This window comes from Lissotriton helveticus, chromosome 4_2, assembly GCF_964261635.1.
Source record: "Lissotriton helveticus chromosome 4_2, aLisHel1.1, whole genome shotgun sequence".
NCBI lineage: Eukaryota > Metazoa > Chordata > Amphibia > Caudata > Salamandridae > Lissotriton > Lissotriton helveticus.
This window is the reverse complement of record NC_136064.1, coordinates 15604007-15623259: the sequence shown is the minus strand read 5'-3', so window position 1 is coordinate 15623259 and position 19253 is coordinate 15604007. Positions and strand designations below refer to the sequence as shown.

At 50.6% G+C, this 19253-nt stretch overlaps 1 protein-coding gene across 1 annotated transcript in view; it reads right to left on the bottom strand.

The window, feature by feature from the left end:
- The window catches only part of MSN (moesin), a 221186-nt gene extending 202221 nt beyond the window's left edge, over nt 1-18965 (bottom strand). Inside the window, exon 1 of the mRNA XM_078640121.1 lies at nt 18652-18965. Coding sequence (XP_078496247.1) covers nt 18652-18663 — 12 coding nt within the window. The 5' untranslated portion in view covers nt 18664-18965. The remainder of the gene's footprint in view (nt 1-18651) is intronic.
- Between the last annotated feature and the right edge of the window lie 288 nt (nt 18966-19253).

Sequence of the window (19253 nt, the reverse complement as noted above, 5' to 3'; positions counted from 1 at the left end):
AATAGGTGACCTGTCTAATATAGAAGTGTTACCGAAAATTAAAAATACACTTAGGCTTGCCTCCAAGACTTATTTTATAATCAGTAACTCAGAGGATACATCAAGCAAAACACAGAGTAAAGTTTGCGTCCATTGGCCAGTCTATGATGTTCTCAGTGTTTACCTAGGTAACTAGCTATAGGGTCTTCAAACAATACTGAAAGCCTTACTCTCCTGCGGGGTTCAGCCATCTACCAACAGTCTATGCTTTAAGGGCTCAAACACGGGAACATCCATACTGCTCTACTTCCAAGGCCTTTCACATGAGCGCTTGCAACCGAAGCCTGTAGGATGAGCAACTAGCACATGCACCATGGAGTACTGAGGAAAGGGTGCGTGCCACGGAGGCCTCTAGCATGAGCACGCGCAGGTGCCATCTGAGGCCTGTAGTAGCAATAGTCGCACATGTGCCACTGACATCTTTACATTGAGAACCACTATAACCTGTAGCATGAGCACTCACACATATGCTGCTAAGGGTAGTAGCACAAGCACTCCCACACTAAGGCATGAGGCACTAAGCCTTGTAACACAAGCATCATACATGTGCAGCAAAGGACTACACCATAAAAACTTCTATGTGCCACAAAGGCTTACAGCACGAGTGCTCGCACAGGTGATACACCAAAAGAGTTTTCTAGGGGCATACGTTCTACCAAAGATGCCTGGTTTGAACCCCAAGTTCACCAACTGCGTGAACCTCAATCACCCACTTTCTACCTCACTACTCTTCTCTGCCAAAAACTCAGAACCTCAGTCAGCACTTGTTATAAATGAGGGTCTCTAGTTGGCTGCGGTTCAGATGCTGTCCAATTAGGGATCCTCACTAGTCAGGTTAAGGGAGTCACACAGTTAAGATAGCCCCAGCTCAACCCCTTGGTATCTTGGCACAAGCAGTCAGGCTCATCTTAGAGGCAATGTTAAGCATTTGTACATACACACACACACTAACACCACTACAGAAGAAGCCCACGCCAGTTTAGAAAACATAGCCAATATTTATCTGTTTAAAAACAAGACCAAAATGACACAAATCCAACATATACAAATCGAGATATCACTTTTAGAAAGATTGCTGTAAAAATATAGCGCCTAGAAAACAGTAGCTCCAACTAGGTTTTCCTTGACGTCGTTACAGGTACTAATCCAAAAGCTCTGCGGCACTACAAGAAGCGCAGGCTAGCTAAGGAGTCACACGGGGTGCTGGTATGAACAGGCTTCAGGGCTGCAGTGTAAGTTGGGATGGTGTATCGTAATCTTCACAAACGCTTCTATCGGCTCTGGTGAAGACAGCGGCATGGCATCAATGAGAAGCGCTGTCGGAAAGGTCTGGGCTACGGTGTGAGTTGAGGCCATGCATTGTGCTCTTCTTGAGCAGTCACCTCAGCCCCGGTGAAGGTAGCAGCCTCGATGACTAAGTCGGCATCGATGAGTTGATGCCTGAAACACCAGGTCTGCAGTGTAAGTCGGGGAGGCCCGGCGCGCTCTTTACGAGCTGTGCCTGTGGCTCCGGTGCACACAGCGGCATCATTGATTGGGTCTATGTTGCTTTCTTGAGGTGCAGCACCAGCCAGACAATTCCAAGAGCCCAGGGCCTGGAGTTGGCAATCAGGATCCCCAGAAAAGAAATCTAGGTGCTGTTACCAAGATGCAGGTGAAGTCTTTGATGGCCCGGAGACTATTTAACAGGAGGCAAGCATGTACAAGCCTTTGGAGAACCTTGGAAGAATGACTCAGAAAGCAAAGTCCAGTCCTTTCATTTCCAGGACAGAAAGAGCAGGCCAGCACAACAAAACAACAGGCAGAGTATCAGTCCCTCCTGCAGCATCCAGCTCTTCTTCCTGGCAGAATGTCCTTGGTCCAGAAGTGTTCCGATTTGAGTGTGTCAGAGGTCCAATACTTAGACCCCTTTCTGCCTTTGAAGTAGGCAGAGTTTCCCTGGCCTGGTTTGACACTACACAGGGGTGGAGACAGCTTTGTGTGAGGACAGGCACAGCCATATTCAGGCGTCAGTGACAACTCCTCTCACCACTCTAGCTCAGGAAGACCCATCAGCCTGGTGAAGGCCAATCAGCCTGTTGAAGGCCAATCAGGATATGCAAAGCGCACCTCAGCTCCCTTTGTAGGACTGTCTAGAGTGAATGCCCAAACAGCCAAACTGTCACCCTCCCTCAAATGTGGATTCATTCCACTTTACAGGCAGATGCACAGAACGGTTAAGCAAGAAAAAGCCCACTTTCTAACAAGTGGCATTTTCAAACAGAGAATTTAAAAACCAACTTCACCAAAATATCTACTTTTAAAATTGTGAGTTCAGAGACTCCAAACCTTTATCAGCTCCCAATGAGGAATGATGCTTAAAGATATTTCAAGGCATTCCCTATGTTACCCTATGGGAGAGACAGTCCTTGCAATAATGAAAAACGAAAATTAGTATTATTTCACTATTAGAACACGTAAAACACCACAGTACATATCCTACCTTTTAAATATCCTGCCAATGGGACTGCTTTGAGCCTACCTTAAGGGTGACTTACATGTAGGAAAAAAAGGGATGGTTTGGGTCTGGCAAGTGGGTGCACTTGCCAGGTCGACATGGTAGTTTAAAACTGCGTGCAGACACTGCAGTGGCAAGTCTGAAACGTTTGCAGGGCTACTCGTGGGTGGCACAATCAGTGCTGCAGGCCTACTGGTAGCCTTTAATCTACAGACCCTGGCCACTCCTGGTGCACTCCACTAGGGGCTTACTAGTAAATCAAATATGCCAATCATGGATACAGCGATCATAAATACAATTAACACAGGGAGCCCTTGCACTTTAGCAGCACACAGCCAAAAACAGGTCAGAAGCAAGAAGACAGGGAAAATCACGCCAAAAGACCAGGTCTAACAGCACTTAATAAAATAAAAAATAGAACATTCACCCAACCCTGGAAACTACTGTGGAGACTGCAGCTCACAGAAGGCGCTGAACCAAACCTCAACTCATGCACGAGGCGCCAACTAGAGGAACACGTGGCAGGATTTCAGTCGCAAACTGCCGGAAGCACGAAACAGGAGCTGAACATCAACCGCCAAGTGTCACGTGATCAAGAACTGTGTGGGAGGTCTGTAGAAGCAGGTTTGCAAAGTATCTCTGAAAGTGAAGTCGCAATGAGTGAAAGCAAAGTGTTTCCACATTACGTCATTAGACCAGCAGGGCCCTGCTCCCCATGTGCCCTTCAAACAAGCCTCTGTTAATGAGATGCAACTGCAAAGTTTCCTGTCCCGCGCCAAAAAGTAAGATTGCTCAGCACCAGCTGTGTGTAACCATAACCAGCATGGCCCAGAAGCTGTGTGTAACCATAACCAGCATGGCCCAGATTCAAGTTCCTGATATAAAAAAAAAAAAAACGGTGTATAAAAATAAAAAAACCTCAGGAGGGGAGTATCAATAATGATTCAAAGAAAATGATAATTTCCACAAAGGAAACATATTGCCAGGTATTTATCCTAGGTCAGCATCAAGTCAGCCCCACAATTTATTTAGAAATAAAAATATGATTTTAGTGTTTTTTATAGATTTTTTTAACGCAGTTATTAATATGAAAGAAAACCGCTAGCAATTCGCTAGATTACATCAGTACCAAAAAACAGACTTTGTAGGCACAAAATAGTATCTTGGGGTAATGTTATCCTGAAATCTAGTCACTACAAAGTTACTTCTGGAGAAAACCAATTTCTAATGCGAACGTTTCTGGACTGTCGGTTATTTTCAGTCTTCATCAGGACAGAAAAACATTAGTAAATCCATTATGTAAGTAAAGCACCACTGAATCAAGCAAATACACATTTGGCCAATAACCAGACAAATACATAAACACGTTCACATTCTGTCACCATGCCTTTTATTAATTTGAGAGTGTAATAAATGCACATCTTAAATTAGGCAACTATAATCTTCCATTCTCTAAAGACCAAGTCACTATTCACATCAACGGTGTTGCAGGTGGAGAGAAGAAAAGAGAGGAGAGAAGAAAAGAGAGAGGAGAGAAGAAAAGAGAGAGGAGAGAAGAAAAGAGAAGAACAAAAGAAAAGAGAGAAGAAAAGAGAGAGAAGAAAAGAGAGAGAGAGAAGAAAAGAGCATTTTTTGTTATATCATTGATTTATGGTTTGCTCAACAGAATGAACGCTTCAGCTAGGTTTTTGTCCTTGCTATTGCAACAGGGCACCCACTACCTCAAAGTCAAATCTTACTTCACGAGTTCTTGCACCTCAAACCCTGGCTCAATCAGAGCACTGCACAAGTACTCTTTTGACAGCTAACAGTACAGAACTACCAAGCCTTACGTACATGGCCTGACCAAAATTAAACAAAATTCTCCTTTTAGAGATTCACGAATTTGTAGTCCAAGAACTTCATAATATGCGCTTCATTAGCACCTCCCACGGAGTGCAAACGTCAAGGTGGAGTGGCCTCATTCAAGGCCAAAGTGAGCACCTGATGTGGTAGCCGATAAGAGCAGCTCAGTACTGAAACAGAGAGGCAGGCATCCTTCAAAGATAAATTCGGGATTATGGCAAACCACACGAAGATAGATCATCTTCTATGGGGAATCTCCAGGTCTGCCTCGGTTCCTTTAAATTTGTTGCAGCAAATTCTCATAATGGGAGATGTCAAACTCTGAATCACAGATTTAGTTAAAAATCAAATATTCTGTATTCTCTAGCAAGGTCAACACTTCTGCAAATAAGGCTGGTATTGGACTGCGCAATATTGACGCACAACAGTCAAAGCAAGTAACCCTGAAGAAGGTCCTAGCAAAAGAGGAAACTATTTCCAGCATTTACCTAGTCTAGCATGACCAGCCCTGGTCGACCACGACCAGGCCCCATAGAGACGCACTGAAGACACCTAACGAAGACATACTATAGACTTTCTATTAAGCCCATCTCTCGAGCATCTCCTCCATAGACCAAACCCACATCTAAATAGGACAATACAGTAGACAGCACCATGACCAGACACACCGAGATCAGTAAACAAAGAGGACACCAAATGCCTCAATCTAGCGGTCATAAAGAGGGACGTAGGCCTGGTACATATTGACAAACGGTAAATACCACATAACACTCAAAACGGGCCAAAAAAAGACTCATAATAAAGATGCCAATCGAGCTCATGAGACGACCTACCAAAAACCCATTGAGAAAGAAGTCACTGACTTGCAGCTCATAAAAACGTACACACACATCTTCCTGCCTTCTTCACACTGCAACAGAATTCCTCCTACAAGTTCAGCAGCTGTGTCCTTCCCCCAGCCGGACCCCAACAACACGAGAGCTTCCACTGCACTGGGAGATCCCCACTGAGCAGAATAACTTTTACACAACACTCACTGTAGACATTAAGTAGCTGATGGTGCCTAATCAATAGAAGAGCCCCAACCAGTTCAACCATACAGGTACAGCGCCTCCTCTTCTTGAAGAGTCTTCAACCCGCCCCAGCAAAGATGCCATAGCCGACAGCCACTGTGACCTACTTTTAGGAATGGCCAAAGCACTATTAACTCAGGAACCATAGTTAATAGATAACAATCAATCACGAAAATGGTAACCTGTGGGACAACAAGGTGACCCATTGTGGCACCCTGTGCTTCTTCCCCATCACCCAAAATGTATTAACACACACAAGCCCTACACCCAAGGCCAGCGATCAACACTACACAAGAACAACCCTGGAATCAGATCAAGGTCATGGAAAAGCTTAGACCACAACTACTTCTGAACAACCAAAACGTGCTCCTTCACCTCAAAAGACCTAAACTAGCATCAGAAACAGAACACTCTACTCATCCCATGGATAGCCCACCGAGGAAAGGCCACCCCCTGGTTTATAAACAATCAGCCTGGGATTACTGTTTGACTCGGTATCCTTAAACCCCCTGTCCCTCATCAGCAACAAACATTTTCAGATGAGAATGCTTAAACAAGCCACTCCCCTTCCCCAACAACTATCCTTCTGCCAGAAACTTTACGGGCCCTTACCGCTCTGCAACCCACAAACCAAGCTCAAACTGTGATATGCGTGAAGATCCCAAGGGTCCCAGGAAGACCCTAAACCTAGGCAGTGCAACCGCCTCCTTCCAGGGGAAATGCAGAAAGAACAGATGGACGGAATGCTGAACAAATCACACATGCACTCCCAGTCACGCATCTGGGTTAAATTCTTTATTTTGCTGCTAATGATGCCACCCCAGTTTGGGCCCAGCCATATAAAAATCTGTCATGACCCTGCTCCCTGTGGAAACAGTCCAGTCCGAACCGCCAGGCCACGTCATCCCGGGACCAGAAACAAGCATCCTGGGACCGGTTTCAGGGTATCACCCTTCATCAGCCAGGCTAGCTTGAATCCAGTGGTGTGGCGAGCAGGTGCGGCCGGCACCGATCATAGGTATGGGGGAGGAGAGGACATGTGAGGTAGAGGGAGATGCAGGAGAAGGTGGGGGGAGGTAGCGGCTAAAATTAAATTAAAAAAACTTACCTTTTTCGATATTTCCTCGCCAGTCTGTCCTCTGTAGTCTCCCTCGCTAGCAGTCAGCCACAGAAAGCACACCCAGGCTCCCAGTCAGCCAATCACAATGCTGCCTTAGCATCGTTGCGATTGGTCTGAGCACCGTTTTTTGGTGCTCAGACGCTGACTGGAGGCTTGGGCATGTTCTCCACGTAGGCTGTGATGTAGCCTGCATGAAGAACATGTGAAGTGCACAAGAATGTTTTGGGTGGCCCGAGAGGGCCGTCCAAGCAGTCATTGCGCACTTTAGGAGGGTGCAGCCAATCCTCCCCTGCCCCCTCACACAAAGCTGTGGGCGGAAGGAGAAAAGAAAATAAACACGAGTTATTTTATTTTATATCTGTCTTTCACTGCAAAAAAGCAGTGGGGCGAAGCTCCTCCGCCGCCACTGGTGGCGAGCCCGGACCCACGTGTGGGCATACCCTTTCCACTTACGGACACAATTGCAAAAATGTAAAACTCAAACATTCACCCCCAGTCACAGATCTGGGTTAAATCCACTGTTTCGCACGCCGCGGCCTTCCCTCAGACTATGCTGCTGCTGCAGGAGTGCAGACAGCCTCAGCTTTGGCACTCAAAACTAGAATAAGAAGCCTTTAGCAACTGACACGTGTAACTCCTTGCCCATGTCCAAAAATGCTGTACTGCCCAAGAACAAGTGAAAAACGAAAAAAATATTAACTCATTGACATTTTCTCTGCTTCTAAAGAGTGACCCAAAAAGGGGGAGGGGCCAGATAATCAGCTTATAATAATGGCTTATTATAAGTATCTTCGCATTGGAATGTGCATTGAATGTGATGTATTCAGTGCTTTAAATCTAAATATAAAAGTGCAGGTACTCACTATTCAGGGAACATGTTTGCTCGTGAGAAGTGCAGGCACTCTCCTATTGAATGTATTGCAACAGTGCTGAGAAGTGCCAACACGCTCCTACTGAATGTACTGCACCAGTGCTAAGTCATCCAGATACTCTCCTATTAAATTTATTACAGAAGTGTGAGAAGTGCAGGTACTCTCCCGTAAATTTTGTTGCAGCAGTACTGAGAAGTGCCGGCACTCTCCTATTGAAATTATTGCAGCAGCGCTGAGAAGTACAGGTACTCTCCCATTAGATGTGTTGCAGAAGTGCAGGCACTCTCCTATTGAATGTACGGCAGCAGTACTGAGAAGTGCCGGCACTCTCCTATTGAATGTACGGCAGCAGTACTGAGAAGTGCCAGCACTCTCCTATTGAATGTACGGCAGCAGTACTGAGAAGTGCCAGCACTCTCCTATTGAATGTATGGCAGCAGTACTGAGAAGTGCCGACACTCTCCTATTGAATGTATAGCAGCAGTACTGAGAATTACTTGTTCTCTCCTATTAAATTATAACAGTGCTGAGAAGTACAGATACTCTCCCTTTAAAACTACAGAAGTGCAGGCACGGAGTACCGGACAGCACCTGCCCATTTAAAGCACTGGGTATATCCTTACGCTTTCAGACAGTGGAAAATCTCAGAGGGAGTGGCCTCAGACTGCACAGTTGTAAAAAACGTCACAGTATGAAAGAACACGAGTGGGCACTGGGTTCATTGCCTTTATCTCAAACCAGAGACCAGTCTCCGAGCATCTACAATGCCCGCAGGCGTCTTACTCCAGGAGTAGGGATGCCTTACGCCTGTAATCTTACAGATGTGAAGTCCGAGGACTGCAGGGCTGGGTAGAGTCTGCCACGTGACCGACTCTGCCCAGCCCAAGCTGCTTCCCGGAGGAACTGTCTGGTTATGAAATATTGTACATTTCCACACAGACCTGCCCAGCTCTGCAATCCTGCAATTCTACAACAAAAGTTATTTATATGTAACCGGTTAATACTTCTCTCTCGCAGTCCTCGGGGGTACTCATCCGGCAACGCTATAGCAAGTAATCTTAACTACTGGAAAGATATAAACGCAGCATATCCCAGTGCCAAGGAGGCACTGGTTACAGAGTTGAGTGTAATGGTGTTACAAAGGAAAACAAGCATTTACAATGCAACGGTCTCGCCTTTGGAAAAGTTAGAGCTATTGGCATTGTAAATGACAATTTTTTTTATTTATGTGTTGGTTTTGAAAATAGATAAATAAATGGCATTGTCATTTACAATGCCAATAGCTTAATCTGTCGCAAATGCGAGACCTATTGCATTTGCACACACACACACACACACACACACAGATGTGGTGGATGTGGTGGGTATGGTGGTGGTGGGGGGTATGGTGGTGGTGGGGGGGTATGGTGGTGGTGGGGGGGTATGGTGGTGGTGTATGTGGCGGTGGATGTGGCGGTGGCGGTGGATGTGGCCGTGGATATGGTTGGACCTTATAAGTCTTTAGCCAGAGCAATTGGCTTTGTCAATGTCTGTAAGCTATGTTGTAGACAGCATGGGTGCTGTGCAGCATGTTAAAAAGTTATAATAAACAAGAATGTGTGTATTGCTCTCTGTGTGTTTTTGTTGCCAGAACTGTATAACTTTCTTATGCATTCATAAGGCCGAACGTGGATGGTTTGGGGAATGATTTTAAGGTGTAAGGAGCAATGGCAGTGTGTGTCAGGGTGCACCTAACACTGCAGATAGGATACCTGTGGTTACTTATGAGAGCTACAAAGTGGGAGCACGGTAGAAGGCACAATAGTTGTGCCACTCTGCCTTTTCCAGAGTCTATCCTGGATTCAGGACTTCTGTGTTGAACAGCTGAGCGCAAAGTTTGCCCCACGCAGGCCCACCGGACCCCAATAAAATGTTATGTAACAAGTCTGTGGCCACCTTGGTGGCTTTACATCAGGTGTGAAATATCCACTTATGCCCATCCTGTGGACATACTTAAGGGCCACGTCATATCCTGCCAAAGCAATGGACTGTGAGTGGAACAGGTGGGCCTGGCTCTCTGCCTTCGGAATGTGCTCACTGCCTTGGTATGGATCATCCCACCCGCACTCTCTCCCCTGGCGCGTGTCTGCTCGCCTTCTTAACGTTAACTTTGCATTTACAATTTGTCTTTGCTCATGGTCTAGGCCAAGTGTGAGTTCTACGGTCTGCACGCATGTCTTTGCAACTATATGACCCACGTTGGGAGTGTTGCAGGCAAGTCCTAATACAATCATGGCTCTGCTACTGCCAGTCAGTCCCATCACAGAAGTTTTACTTTTTTATGGGGGACCAATTTCCCAGATATTAAACCACAGCCTCTTTGGAAAAAACCATAATTCAACTAATTTCGTGGTTACAATATACTCCATAATAGCAAGCTGCCGAGTTCCTTCTGACCAAGCCACAGGATAAGATGTAGCTGTAAGCAACAAAAGGTGCAAATAATCGCAATAGTGTCCAATAAGGTCAGAAATTAAGTACCCGTTGAGATCCACTATACCCATCTAATAAAATAGAAAAAAAAATTGTGTGCTCAGCCACTTTCAGCTACCAACTCTAATGCCCCGCTCCACCATCCCCGGGAATGGCTACTTGAAGAATGGTATGAGCCGCAGTACCTTGTCACTTCTATACACACAAATGACACGGGGGTTATGGCGCTTACACGCGGAGATGTGTGTCAACATATCCACGAGGGCAGTTGAAGTATGCAACACACGTCTGACACTCGGGTTATGCTACCCATACAAAACATACAGCTGGGTTGTATCCCCTCACTTTTCAGCCCACGTACCACACATATACTCAAGACTCCAACAAGGCCTTTCCTAGGGTGCGTCCGAACCCAGGGTCTTTCCCAAACAATGCCGCCTCGCAGCTCCCCCTCGGCTACTACCAGATGTACCCTCTTGAGAAGACACTTGTATCTGGGTCTCACATACTTTCAACAGCCCCAGTCTCACCTCGGATACTCACAAGGCCGTAAGTCTGCTTCTTCCATGCAGCTGCCATCGACTTACAGGTCAACACACCTTAGATACTCCATCCCCGGCCTGGACGACAGCAACACTCGCCCCCATAAGACAACACTCATGTCAACGGCCCCCGCCTTACTCACAGCTGCCCGCTACCCCATCAGGTACTTACTGCAGTTCCTGCTGTACTCCCAGCTACCCCCGCCATCGGATACAGCAGTCCGGGGTCTTTCTCGAAATAGTGAAAGACAGTGCACCTTTGCAATGACAGCTGCCCCGGCAACCCACAAGATACTCACAGCTGCACAGTCCATCTAGGCAGTCCGACGGGTACTTGGGCTAATCTCCTCCGACTGCAGTCCACCAGATCCCCGAAGCAGCGGCAAGATGCCGGGCAGGCGCGACCACGTGCCCCGCACAGCAGCACCGCAAACACCCAGAGCTGCAGGCCGGCCACGGGATTCCCAACAGCCGACCCTCGCAGCCCCTCCGAGAGGTCCCAAAATGAGCTGCATTTTCCCCCGTTCCTTACTGCTGACTTACACGTGAGTGAGGGCTATGGGAAGGTCTCTCTCTCACGTACTGTGTGCACAACGCGCGACGAGGGCTAGAGCTGTCCTGAGCCCTTCTTGCGTATCGCGCAGACTTCCATCATCGCACCGTACGCAGCTGGGAAGGAAGAAGAAAGGATGGCAGCGCATTGTGAGCGTGTCTTAGGAGCAGAACACGAAACCAAAAGCATGGCGGAGCGCAAGGCACACCACGAGGCAAAGCGAGAGAAAAGAGATGTGCGCGTTCACCGGCCATGTCTGCTCAAGCGAGCTTTCACACCCATTATCTGCAATGGGTTTTTAAGCTCGTGCACATCTACTGACCCACTTCGCAGCCCACACAGCAGAAATAAGTCTCGCTTCGCGAGCAGCGCATAGCACTGCACCGCTGGGCAAGACCTAAAAAGGAAACAAGATTATAATGCCTCAGTTAATGATAAATAAAGCCTCATTTGTGTATTATTTTCTTTGCTAAAATCTTTTGATATGACAAATAGCTTTGATGAATGAGTGAATGGCAGATGTGAAAATAGATGCAGAGCAGACTGGATTTTGGGGTGTGGGTACCAGTGAGAGGTATAAGAATGAATGAATGAATGAATGATTACTAAGGGGTAGGGGGTGGGGGGGGGAGAGTATGGATGCAAGGGATTAGACGGGTCAAGAGTTGGTCTGTGGCATGTGGAGAAAGAGTGGTAGCAAGTACTGACAGCAAGGGGTGGTAGCACACTTCAAAAAGAACAAATTAAGTGGTTTGAGATATATAAAATCATGTTTTTTTCCAAACTGTGTTTTTCTAATTCCACCGATCTGAAAGTGTTGTAGAGATATTCCCGAAGGGTCGTCAGTAAACAGAAGGGGGATGGGAGCACACTGCCTCACCTCCCAGCAAAGTTCGCCCCTTAGCTGCTCTCTACTGATGAAGGGCTCAACCCAGAAACACGTGTCTAGAGGTATACAGCAACGTTTGCACCAACTTTTGTGAAAAACTCCAGCTAATTTTGAAGTAAGTTTGAACTGTGTACTGCATTTACCAGGATGCAAAGGGGCGAACTGTGCTGGGGCGAACTGTGCTGGGACTGTGAGGCAGTGTGCTCCCAACCCCCATCCGGGTCGTCAGTAAAGTTACTACAAACCAAAAGCAGTCACATTTCGAGGGGACTGACAACCCCTCCTGGGAGGTTACATAACAAGTCTGCCTATGGGATGTGCAACATCTGTGTTGGGGAGGGAAGGCGCACTCACCCACCCGATGAGCGACACAGAGCATCCCCTTATAGCTCCACCCGGTGTGATGATAAACCGGATGTAAATGCCATATTTGGAGCACTGGCGTGATAAGCAGCCTCCCAAACTAGCACACAACAACTAATACACAACCCCTGGGGACCCAACACCCAATGGCGTAAAGTACAACGACGGGGCCCTCTGCAGAACGTGGAGACCCCCCCATACCACTCAGACATGCACAGAACTTAGCTGCATGGAGGCCCCGGGAGGGTGGGGCACTTCTGTGTCACAAATACTGTACCCCCGACAACACCTTGAAGCTACCACAGTGAGACCAGGCTCAGCCCTGCAGACTCAAACACCCACTGAGACACAGCAAAGAACCGGTGTGACCGAGTTCACTTCCACCTGATGGAAGACAGGCCTGTGTCAGTGTATCTACAGGCAGCGGGGCAAGACCACCTCCCACCAGCAAGTGAGAGGGGCATTTCCAGCCCTTCCCTTGCAGGGCGCATGTGCATGCTGCAGCCACACTCACCACACGTGCTGCCTGCTGCTGACAATAAACAACAGCTCTTGCTGGTGCCCTCAGGAGGCCAACAGAGCCAGCCAGCTGGGTGCACACCGAGCACCCTGCATGAGGCGGGCAGGCAGGAGGCAACAGGGTTGTGCCCTGTCTAGAAATGTGGCCTTTACATCCTGTGCACTTGTGTACAGTGTAACCAGTCTCACGTGACTCCGAATGCACCATTTCCACTACTGTTGTAAACAGAACCCTGAAGGCTCAACAGTTTGACACAGAAAAGAATTCTCTTGACCTCGTTTTAGATTCTAGTTAGTCCAGACCTAACACTGGAATTAATTAAAAGTATGCCAACTCTTCTGAACATGCCAATTATCACTTCATTTGCTTGTATCATCAGGTAGAGTAGTTAGATCGCTGTTAAAAATTGCCATTTCTTCTTCAATTCGCCATGTATGCTCATAGGGGTAAATACAAACTTTCATTTTCAAATTCGGATTAAAGTGGCCTTGGCCCAGGAACACCAGCCACGTCTTAGATGATGGAATTAAATATTTTGTCTCGCACTATTTGAAGTTTCATTCACCTCATGAAAAGAAATACTGCAGGGCTCCGATTTTGAAACAGGGAAGAACGCGTCTTGCATGGAAAACCTTGGATGCACACGGGTCAGATGTCCAAAGGCCCTCAGTTCTTGCCTGGGGTCGGTGCCCAATCACAAGCGGTCTAGGAATAATGAAAACTGCAATTTTAGATTTGGCTTCAACTAAACTCAGCATAGAACAGTCCGCAGCTGCAGAAGAATACAGTTATTCTACTGCATTAATTTGCAACTGCATTTCTATAGTGCTTCAAACCCATGATTAGTGGCTGAGGCGCTTTTGGTGGGCGGGTAGAACGCTACTCCCATCACCTTGGACCACGAGCGAGGGCTCACAGGGATGAAGAGCGTTGACCCTCTGCTTTTAAAAATGCCACAGTGGGCACCTGACTCAACCCGCCCTACTATCTCTGACGTGCTGTGCCGCTGGGAGTCGGATCTTCAGAGCTGGGTACAAGGTGCTCCAGTCTGGGGCCCCTCCCAGGTGCAGGTACCAACTTGAAGCCCCAGGGAGCCGAGACAAGCCGGGGAGTCAGGCCGGGACAGCGCTCGGGCGGTAATTACAGTGAGCCGGGCTGCCAAAAACAGTAAAGTCAAAGTTTCCCCAACAATCGCGGGCACTGTGAGCGCCCCGTGCAGGGGAGGATGTGGGGAGGGCGGGGCCCCTTGGAGTGGGAGGGGGCCTGCTGGGAGGGGGGGGGCAAGTGCAGAATTACTCAGACACCTCAGCCGCGCTCACAGCTTTCCCGCCTGCGTGACTCACGCAGATATTTCAAGAGAGGAAATCCTGCGTCTAAACTGTGCTCTCAGGGCCCCGTGTTATGCAGGTTCGGTGCGAAACACCGACCAATGCGTGACGAAGACTGCGCCTGCTCCAAGGGCACCTTCATTTCGGCGACACGGCGCTGTCACTAACTGGCCCAATGGTATGCGTGTGGAAAAGGCCGCTTTAATAAAACAGGTGCCCTGGCTAACCCCAAGCACTTCTAAAAGGGCAACCTACTCGCTACGTCACCTACTTTACCCGCTAGCCTCCCTCCCCTACCTTATTACAAACAGGCAAGGGTGGGACACACACACACACACACACACTTTTAAACACACATTGGATGTTTACTGCTTGCTGCAGCTCACCCAAAGAATGACACCCCCCGGATATTTCAATGGATGAAGAGGTACTGCACGACAGGAGTTTAAATTAAATATGAAATTATATTTTTCGGTTAAAAATGGTAAACTACAAAGCCTGAATGTCATCGTTGCAAAATATACATACAGCATATCCAAAATTCAGGTAAAAAAAAACAAAAAACACCAGCGCCCCATAAAGTCCACCCCACACTCCGGTATTCAGAGGGGGGGCAAAAAACCACTTAGACGTCAAGTGGCCCCACCAGGTCATGCGCGACCCCTTTAGTCCAACCCTGCAGTTCAGCAAGTTGTATTCTGGGACTTGTAGTCTGGCATTTTCTTATTGAAAGAATAGGCTAAAAAAAAAATCTAATTTCGCACATTGTGGTCGTCCACAAAGCCGGGACAGACCCAAGGTTAACTCCATGCTATGGGGCCAATTGGCAGCTGGGAGACAGCGACGCAAAACACCGCCACCACTGGAATTTATAATGAGAACAGAGGCTTGGAAAAACAGTACAGAGGACCGGAGAGAAAGACATGCTCTTTACGCGACCAGCAATGTGCACTTTTGAAGGGAAGCTGGCCACGAGCTCCCGCCCGGATATTACATTTCAATGCGCCCTTGAGGTTGGGCGTTTGCGACAATACGGATGGAGTTGGAGGGGTGGAGCACACACAAGAAAAGGAGACAAGGCCTGCTGCATCTAGCGAGCAAGTGTGAGCCATAAACCCCAATCGCACCCAGAAAGGGGCCCATGGGGTACCTCACAACTATTGTGCCACCTCCCCATCCAATCCGGTTCCATTGGTTGTAAAAGCAGCCGACTCGTGCAACAGTTGCAGCAAGGAGGCCACTCCAGATGTTAGCCGCCCTCATGTGCCTCAGTAGCCCTGTGCCTCGCCAAGGGCCAGCCTCAGGGGCCCTCGAGACTCACACTTGTGCAGTATCAACTCACCCGCTGGTAGCAAATTCAAATTTCAAAAGCTTTATTCGACAGGTTGTCATAAAGCATACTATACACTATAAATAATACATAACAATACACATTAAAAAGTTATTAAATTCACCGATTGCTGTCGTTTTGTGGTACAAACTTTTCTAAAAAACATTTATGGTCAATTAAAAATTAGTACATAGATAAAACCCGCTGGTAGCATAACTGGCACAGCACCTCAACCCTGGGCAGCCTCCGTGCCCCCCTTACTGCCACACCCCTGGGCAGTCTTTGTGCCCCCAGTGTCTCACCCGTGGGCAGCCACTGCCCCCCCCCCCCAAACAGCACGCTGGGTAGCATAAGTGGTGCAGTGTCTCGTCCATGTGCAGCCTCCCTGCACCCGGTGTCTCACTCACAGTCAGCCTCGGTGCCCCCGGGGCATCACCCCTGTAAGGTTGTTAGGCAATGGCTCACCCCCTGAGGGCTAGGGGGGCGCAGTCCCTGCAGACTCACCCAGTGGAGACTGTGCCCCACCGATCGCCATTCTTAAGAGGGCCCAGAACCTTAACCCTGGCATCCATCCTCCGTGGGCCAAGGCCTCAGCCCTCGGTAGTTACAAGTGTGCCAACGTCTTACCTCTGGGCAATCCCTGTACCCTTGGAGCCTCACCCAAGTGCCTCGCCCCGGCACAACACAAGTGACCCCCTCAAGAGCCTCAGCCCTGCACAACCCAAGGGACCCCCCCCCAGAGCCTCGCCCCTGCACAACACAAGTGACCCCCTCAAGAGCCTCAGCCCTGCACAACCCAAGTGACCCCCCCAGAGCCTCACCCCTGCACAACCCAAGTGACCCCCCAGGTCCTCACCCCTGCACAACCCAAGTGACCCCCACAGGTCCTCACCCCTGCACAACCCAAGTGACCCCCCTGCACAACCCAGGTGAACCCCCCAGGTCCTCACCCCTGCACAACCCAAGTGACCCCCCTGCACAACCCAGGTGACCCCCCCAGGTCCTCACCCCTGCACAACCCAAGTAACCCCCCTGCACAACCCAAGTAACCCCCCAGGTCCTCACCCCTGCACAACCCAAGGGACCCCCCCTGCACCACCCAGGTGACCTCCCCAGGTCCTCACCCCGGCACAACCCAGTGACCCCCCTGCACAACCCAGGTGACCCCCAGGTCCTCACCCCTGCACAACCCAAGTGACCCCCCGGCACAACCCAGGTGACCCCCCAGGTCCTCACCCCTGCACAACCCAAGTGACCCCCCCTGCACCACCCAGGTGACCTCCCCAGGTCCTCACCCCTGCACAACCCAAGTGACCCCCCACAGCCTCCCCCCTGCACAACCCAAGTGACCCCCCCCCACACAACCTCACCCCTGCACAACCCAATTGACCCCCCCCTGCACAACCCAAGTGACCACCCCAGAGCCTCCCCCCTGCACAACCCAAGTGACCCCCCCTGCACAACCCAAGTGACCCCCCCACAGCCTCACCCCTGCACAACCCAAGTGACCTCCCCATGTCCTCACCCCTGCACAACCCAAGTGACCCCCCACAGCCTCACCCCTGCACAACCCAAGTGACCCCCCACAGCCTCACCCCTGCACAACCCAAGTGACCCCCCCTGCACAACCCAGGTGCCCCCCCAGAGCCTCACCCATGCACAACCCAAGTGACCCCCCACACTGCCTCACCCCTGCACAACCCAAGTGACCCCCCCACAGCCTCCCCCCTGCACAACCCAAGTGACCCCCCCACAGCCTCACCCCTGCACAACCCAAGTGACCCCCCACAGCCTCCCCCCTGCACAACCCAAGTGACCCCCCCCCTGCACAACCCAGGTGCCCCCCCAGAGCCTCACCCCTGCACAACCCAAGTGACCCCCCACACTGCCTCACCCCTGCACAACCCAAGTGACCCCCCCAGAGCCTCACCCCTGCACAACCCAAGTGACCCCCCCCACAGCCTCCCCCCTGCACAACCCAAGTGACCCCCCCACAGCCTCACCCCTGCACAACCCAAGTGACCCCCAGAGCCTCACCCCTGCACAACCCAAGTGACCTCCCCTGCACAACCCAGGTGCCCCCCCCCAGAGCCTCACCCCTGCACAACCCAAGTGACCCCCCAGAGCCTCACCCCTGCACAACCCAAGTGACCCCCCCTGCACAACCCAGCAATGCAGGTGACCCCCCAGAGCCTCGCCCCTGCACAACCCAAGTGACCCCCCCCACAGCCTCCCCCCTGCACAACCCAAGTGACCCCCCCACAGCCTCACCCCTGCACAACCCAAGTGACCCCCCCCTGCACAACCCAGGTGCCCCCCCAGAGCCTCACCCATGCACAACCCAAGTGACCTCCCCATGTCCTCACCCCTGCACAACCCAAGTGACCCCCCACAGCCTCACCCCTGCACAACCCAAGTGACCCCCCACAGCCTCACCCCTGCACAACCCAAGTGACCCCCCCTGCACAACCCAAGTGACCCCCCCCCCCACAGCCTCCCCCCTGCACAACCCAAGTGACCTCCGAGAGACATCTTTGAGCGGCGTGAGGGGACCCAGTTGCTCTCTGGTGCCAGCGCCTCGCCCTGGGAAGCCTCAGAGCCCCCTCTGCCTGTTTCCTGGGCAGCCTCGATGCCCCCAAAGCTTCCCTCCTCGTCTGCCCCATCTATGGGCAGGATACGCGGGCCCCGTGTCTGCAGAGTGGCATCCGTGGCCCGGTGCCCCGCTCCGGCCGGGCTCACAGCCCCATAGCCTCACTCCAGGGCAGCTTGGATTCCCACAAACACTGGCCCTGTGACCCCCGAGCATCCCTCATCATCAGTCCGCGCTCACAGCCTCTCACCCCGACCGAGCAGCTCCAGGACTGAGGCTTCCAAGCAGCGATCACGCCCGGTTCTTGTCCCCAAAATGCGACTTAGCGGGTTCAAAAATAGCCTTGAATGCAAACTGCTAAGACCCGTGCAAACTTCTATAAAAGCGTTTTGTGTCTAAATGTACAAAAACCCGCTGTTCACCCCAAAAAGACAGACACCAGCAGCAAAACACAGCGTCTCACGCGCGCCCGGCCCTGCAGGCAAAGTTGCAACTTGGCGTCTCTCCACGCTCGCAGCCAGACAGGGGCGCAGAGGGCCAGGCCTGGGGGGCCCGAGGGAGGGCCTGGCTCGGCCCCGACCTCCCCACGCACCCCCGGGGGCGCCAGAGGGCACTCACCGTCTTCGGCATCTTGGGGTGCTGTCTTCACAAACTTTCCACAACTTCTGCCCGCGGCTGCTGCTGCTCCTCTCGCAGCCCCTCCAGGGACGGGTGGCACCGGGAGGCTGTGGGGGGGTCACACACCGGGCCTGGGGGGTCTCTCGCCGGGGTCTGCTGCTCCTCCTGCCCGGGGTCGCGCGCCTCTGCTCAGCCTCTCCCTTCTCGCGGCGCGGCTTCCTGCTAACGGAACTCAAATGTCTGTGCAAACCACACCCAGGGATGATGAACCGCGCACACACCACACTCACTCACTCTCAGCGCAGCCGGGGGAGGGGGAGCCAGACTCCTCCCGCTCTGGGATCCGCAAGCCAGCGAGCGGCAGGGCTGCCGACTGCAGAGCACACGCGCGAGCGCATCCCTGCCCCTTTCAACTTTATATCTTTAATTTGGTTACTCCGTTGCATTGGCCCTTTTCCTTTCTAATACAAAGAATATAAAATGTAATAAACAATGCATTTTATACTTCCAAACGCACCGCTGTCTGTTTGAGACTTTTTAACCAGCATCACTTTGCATTGTGGGACTTGTAGTTTTGTTTTTGTTATTACAAGTAAACGCCT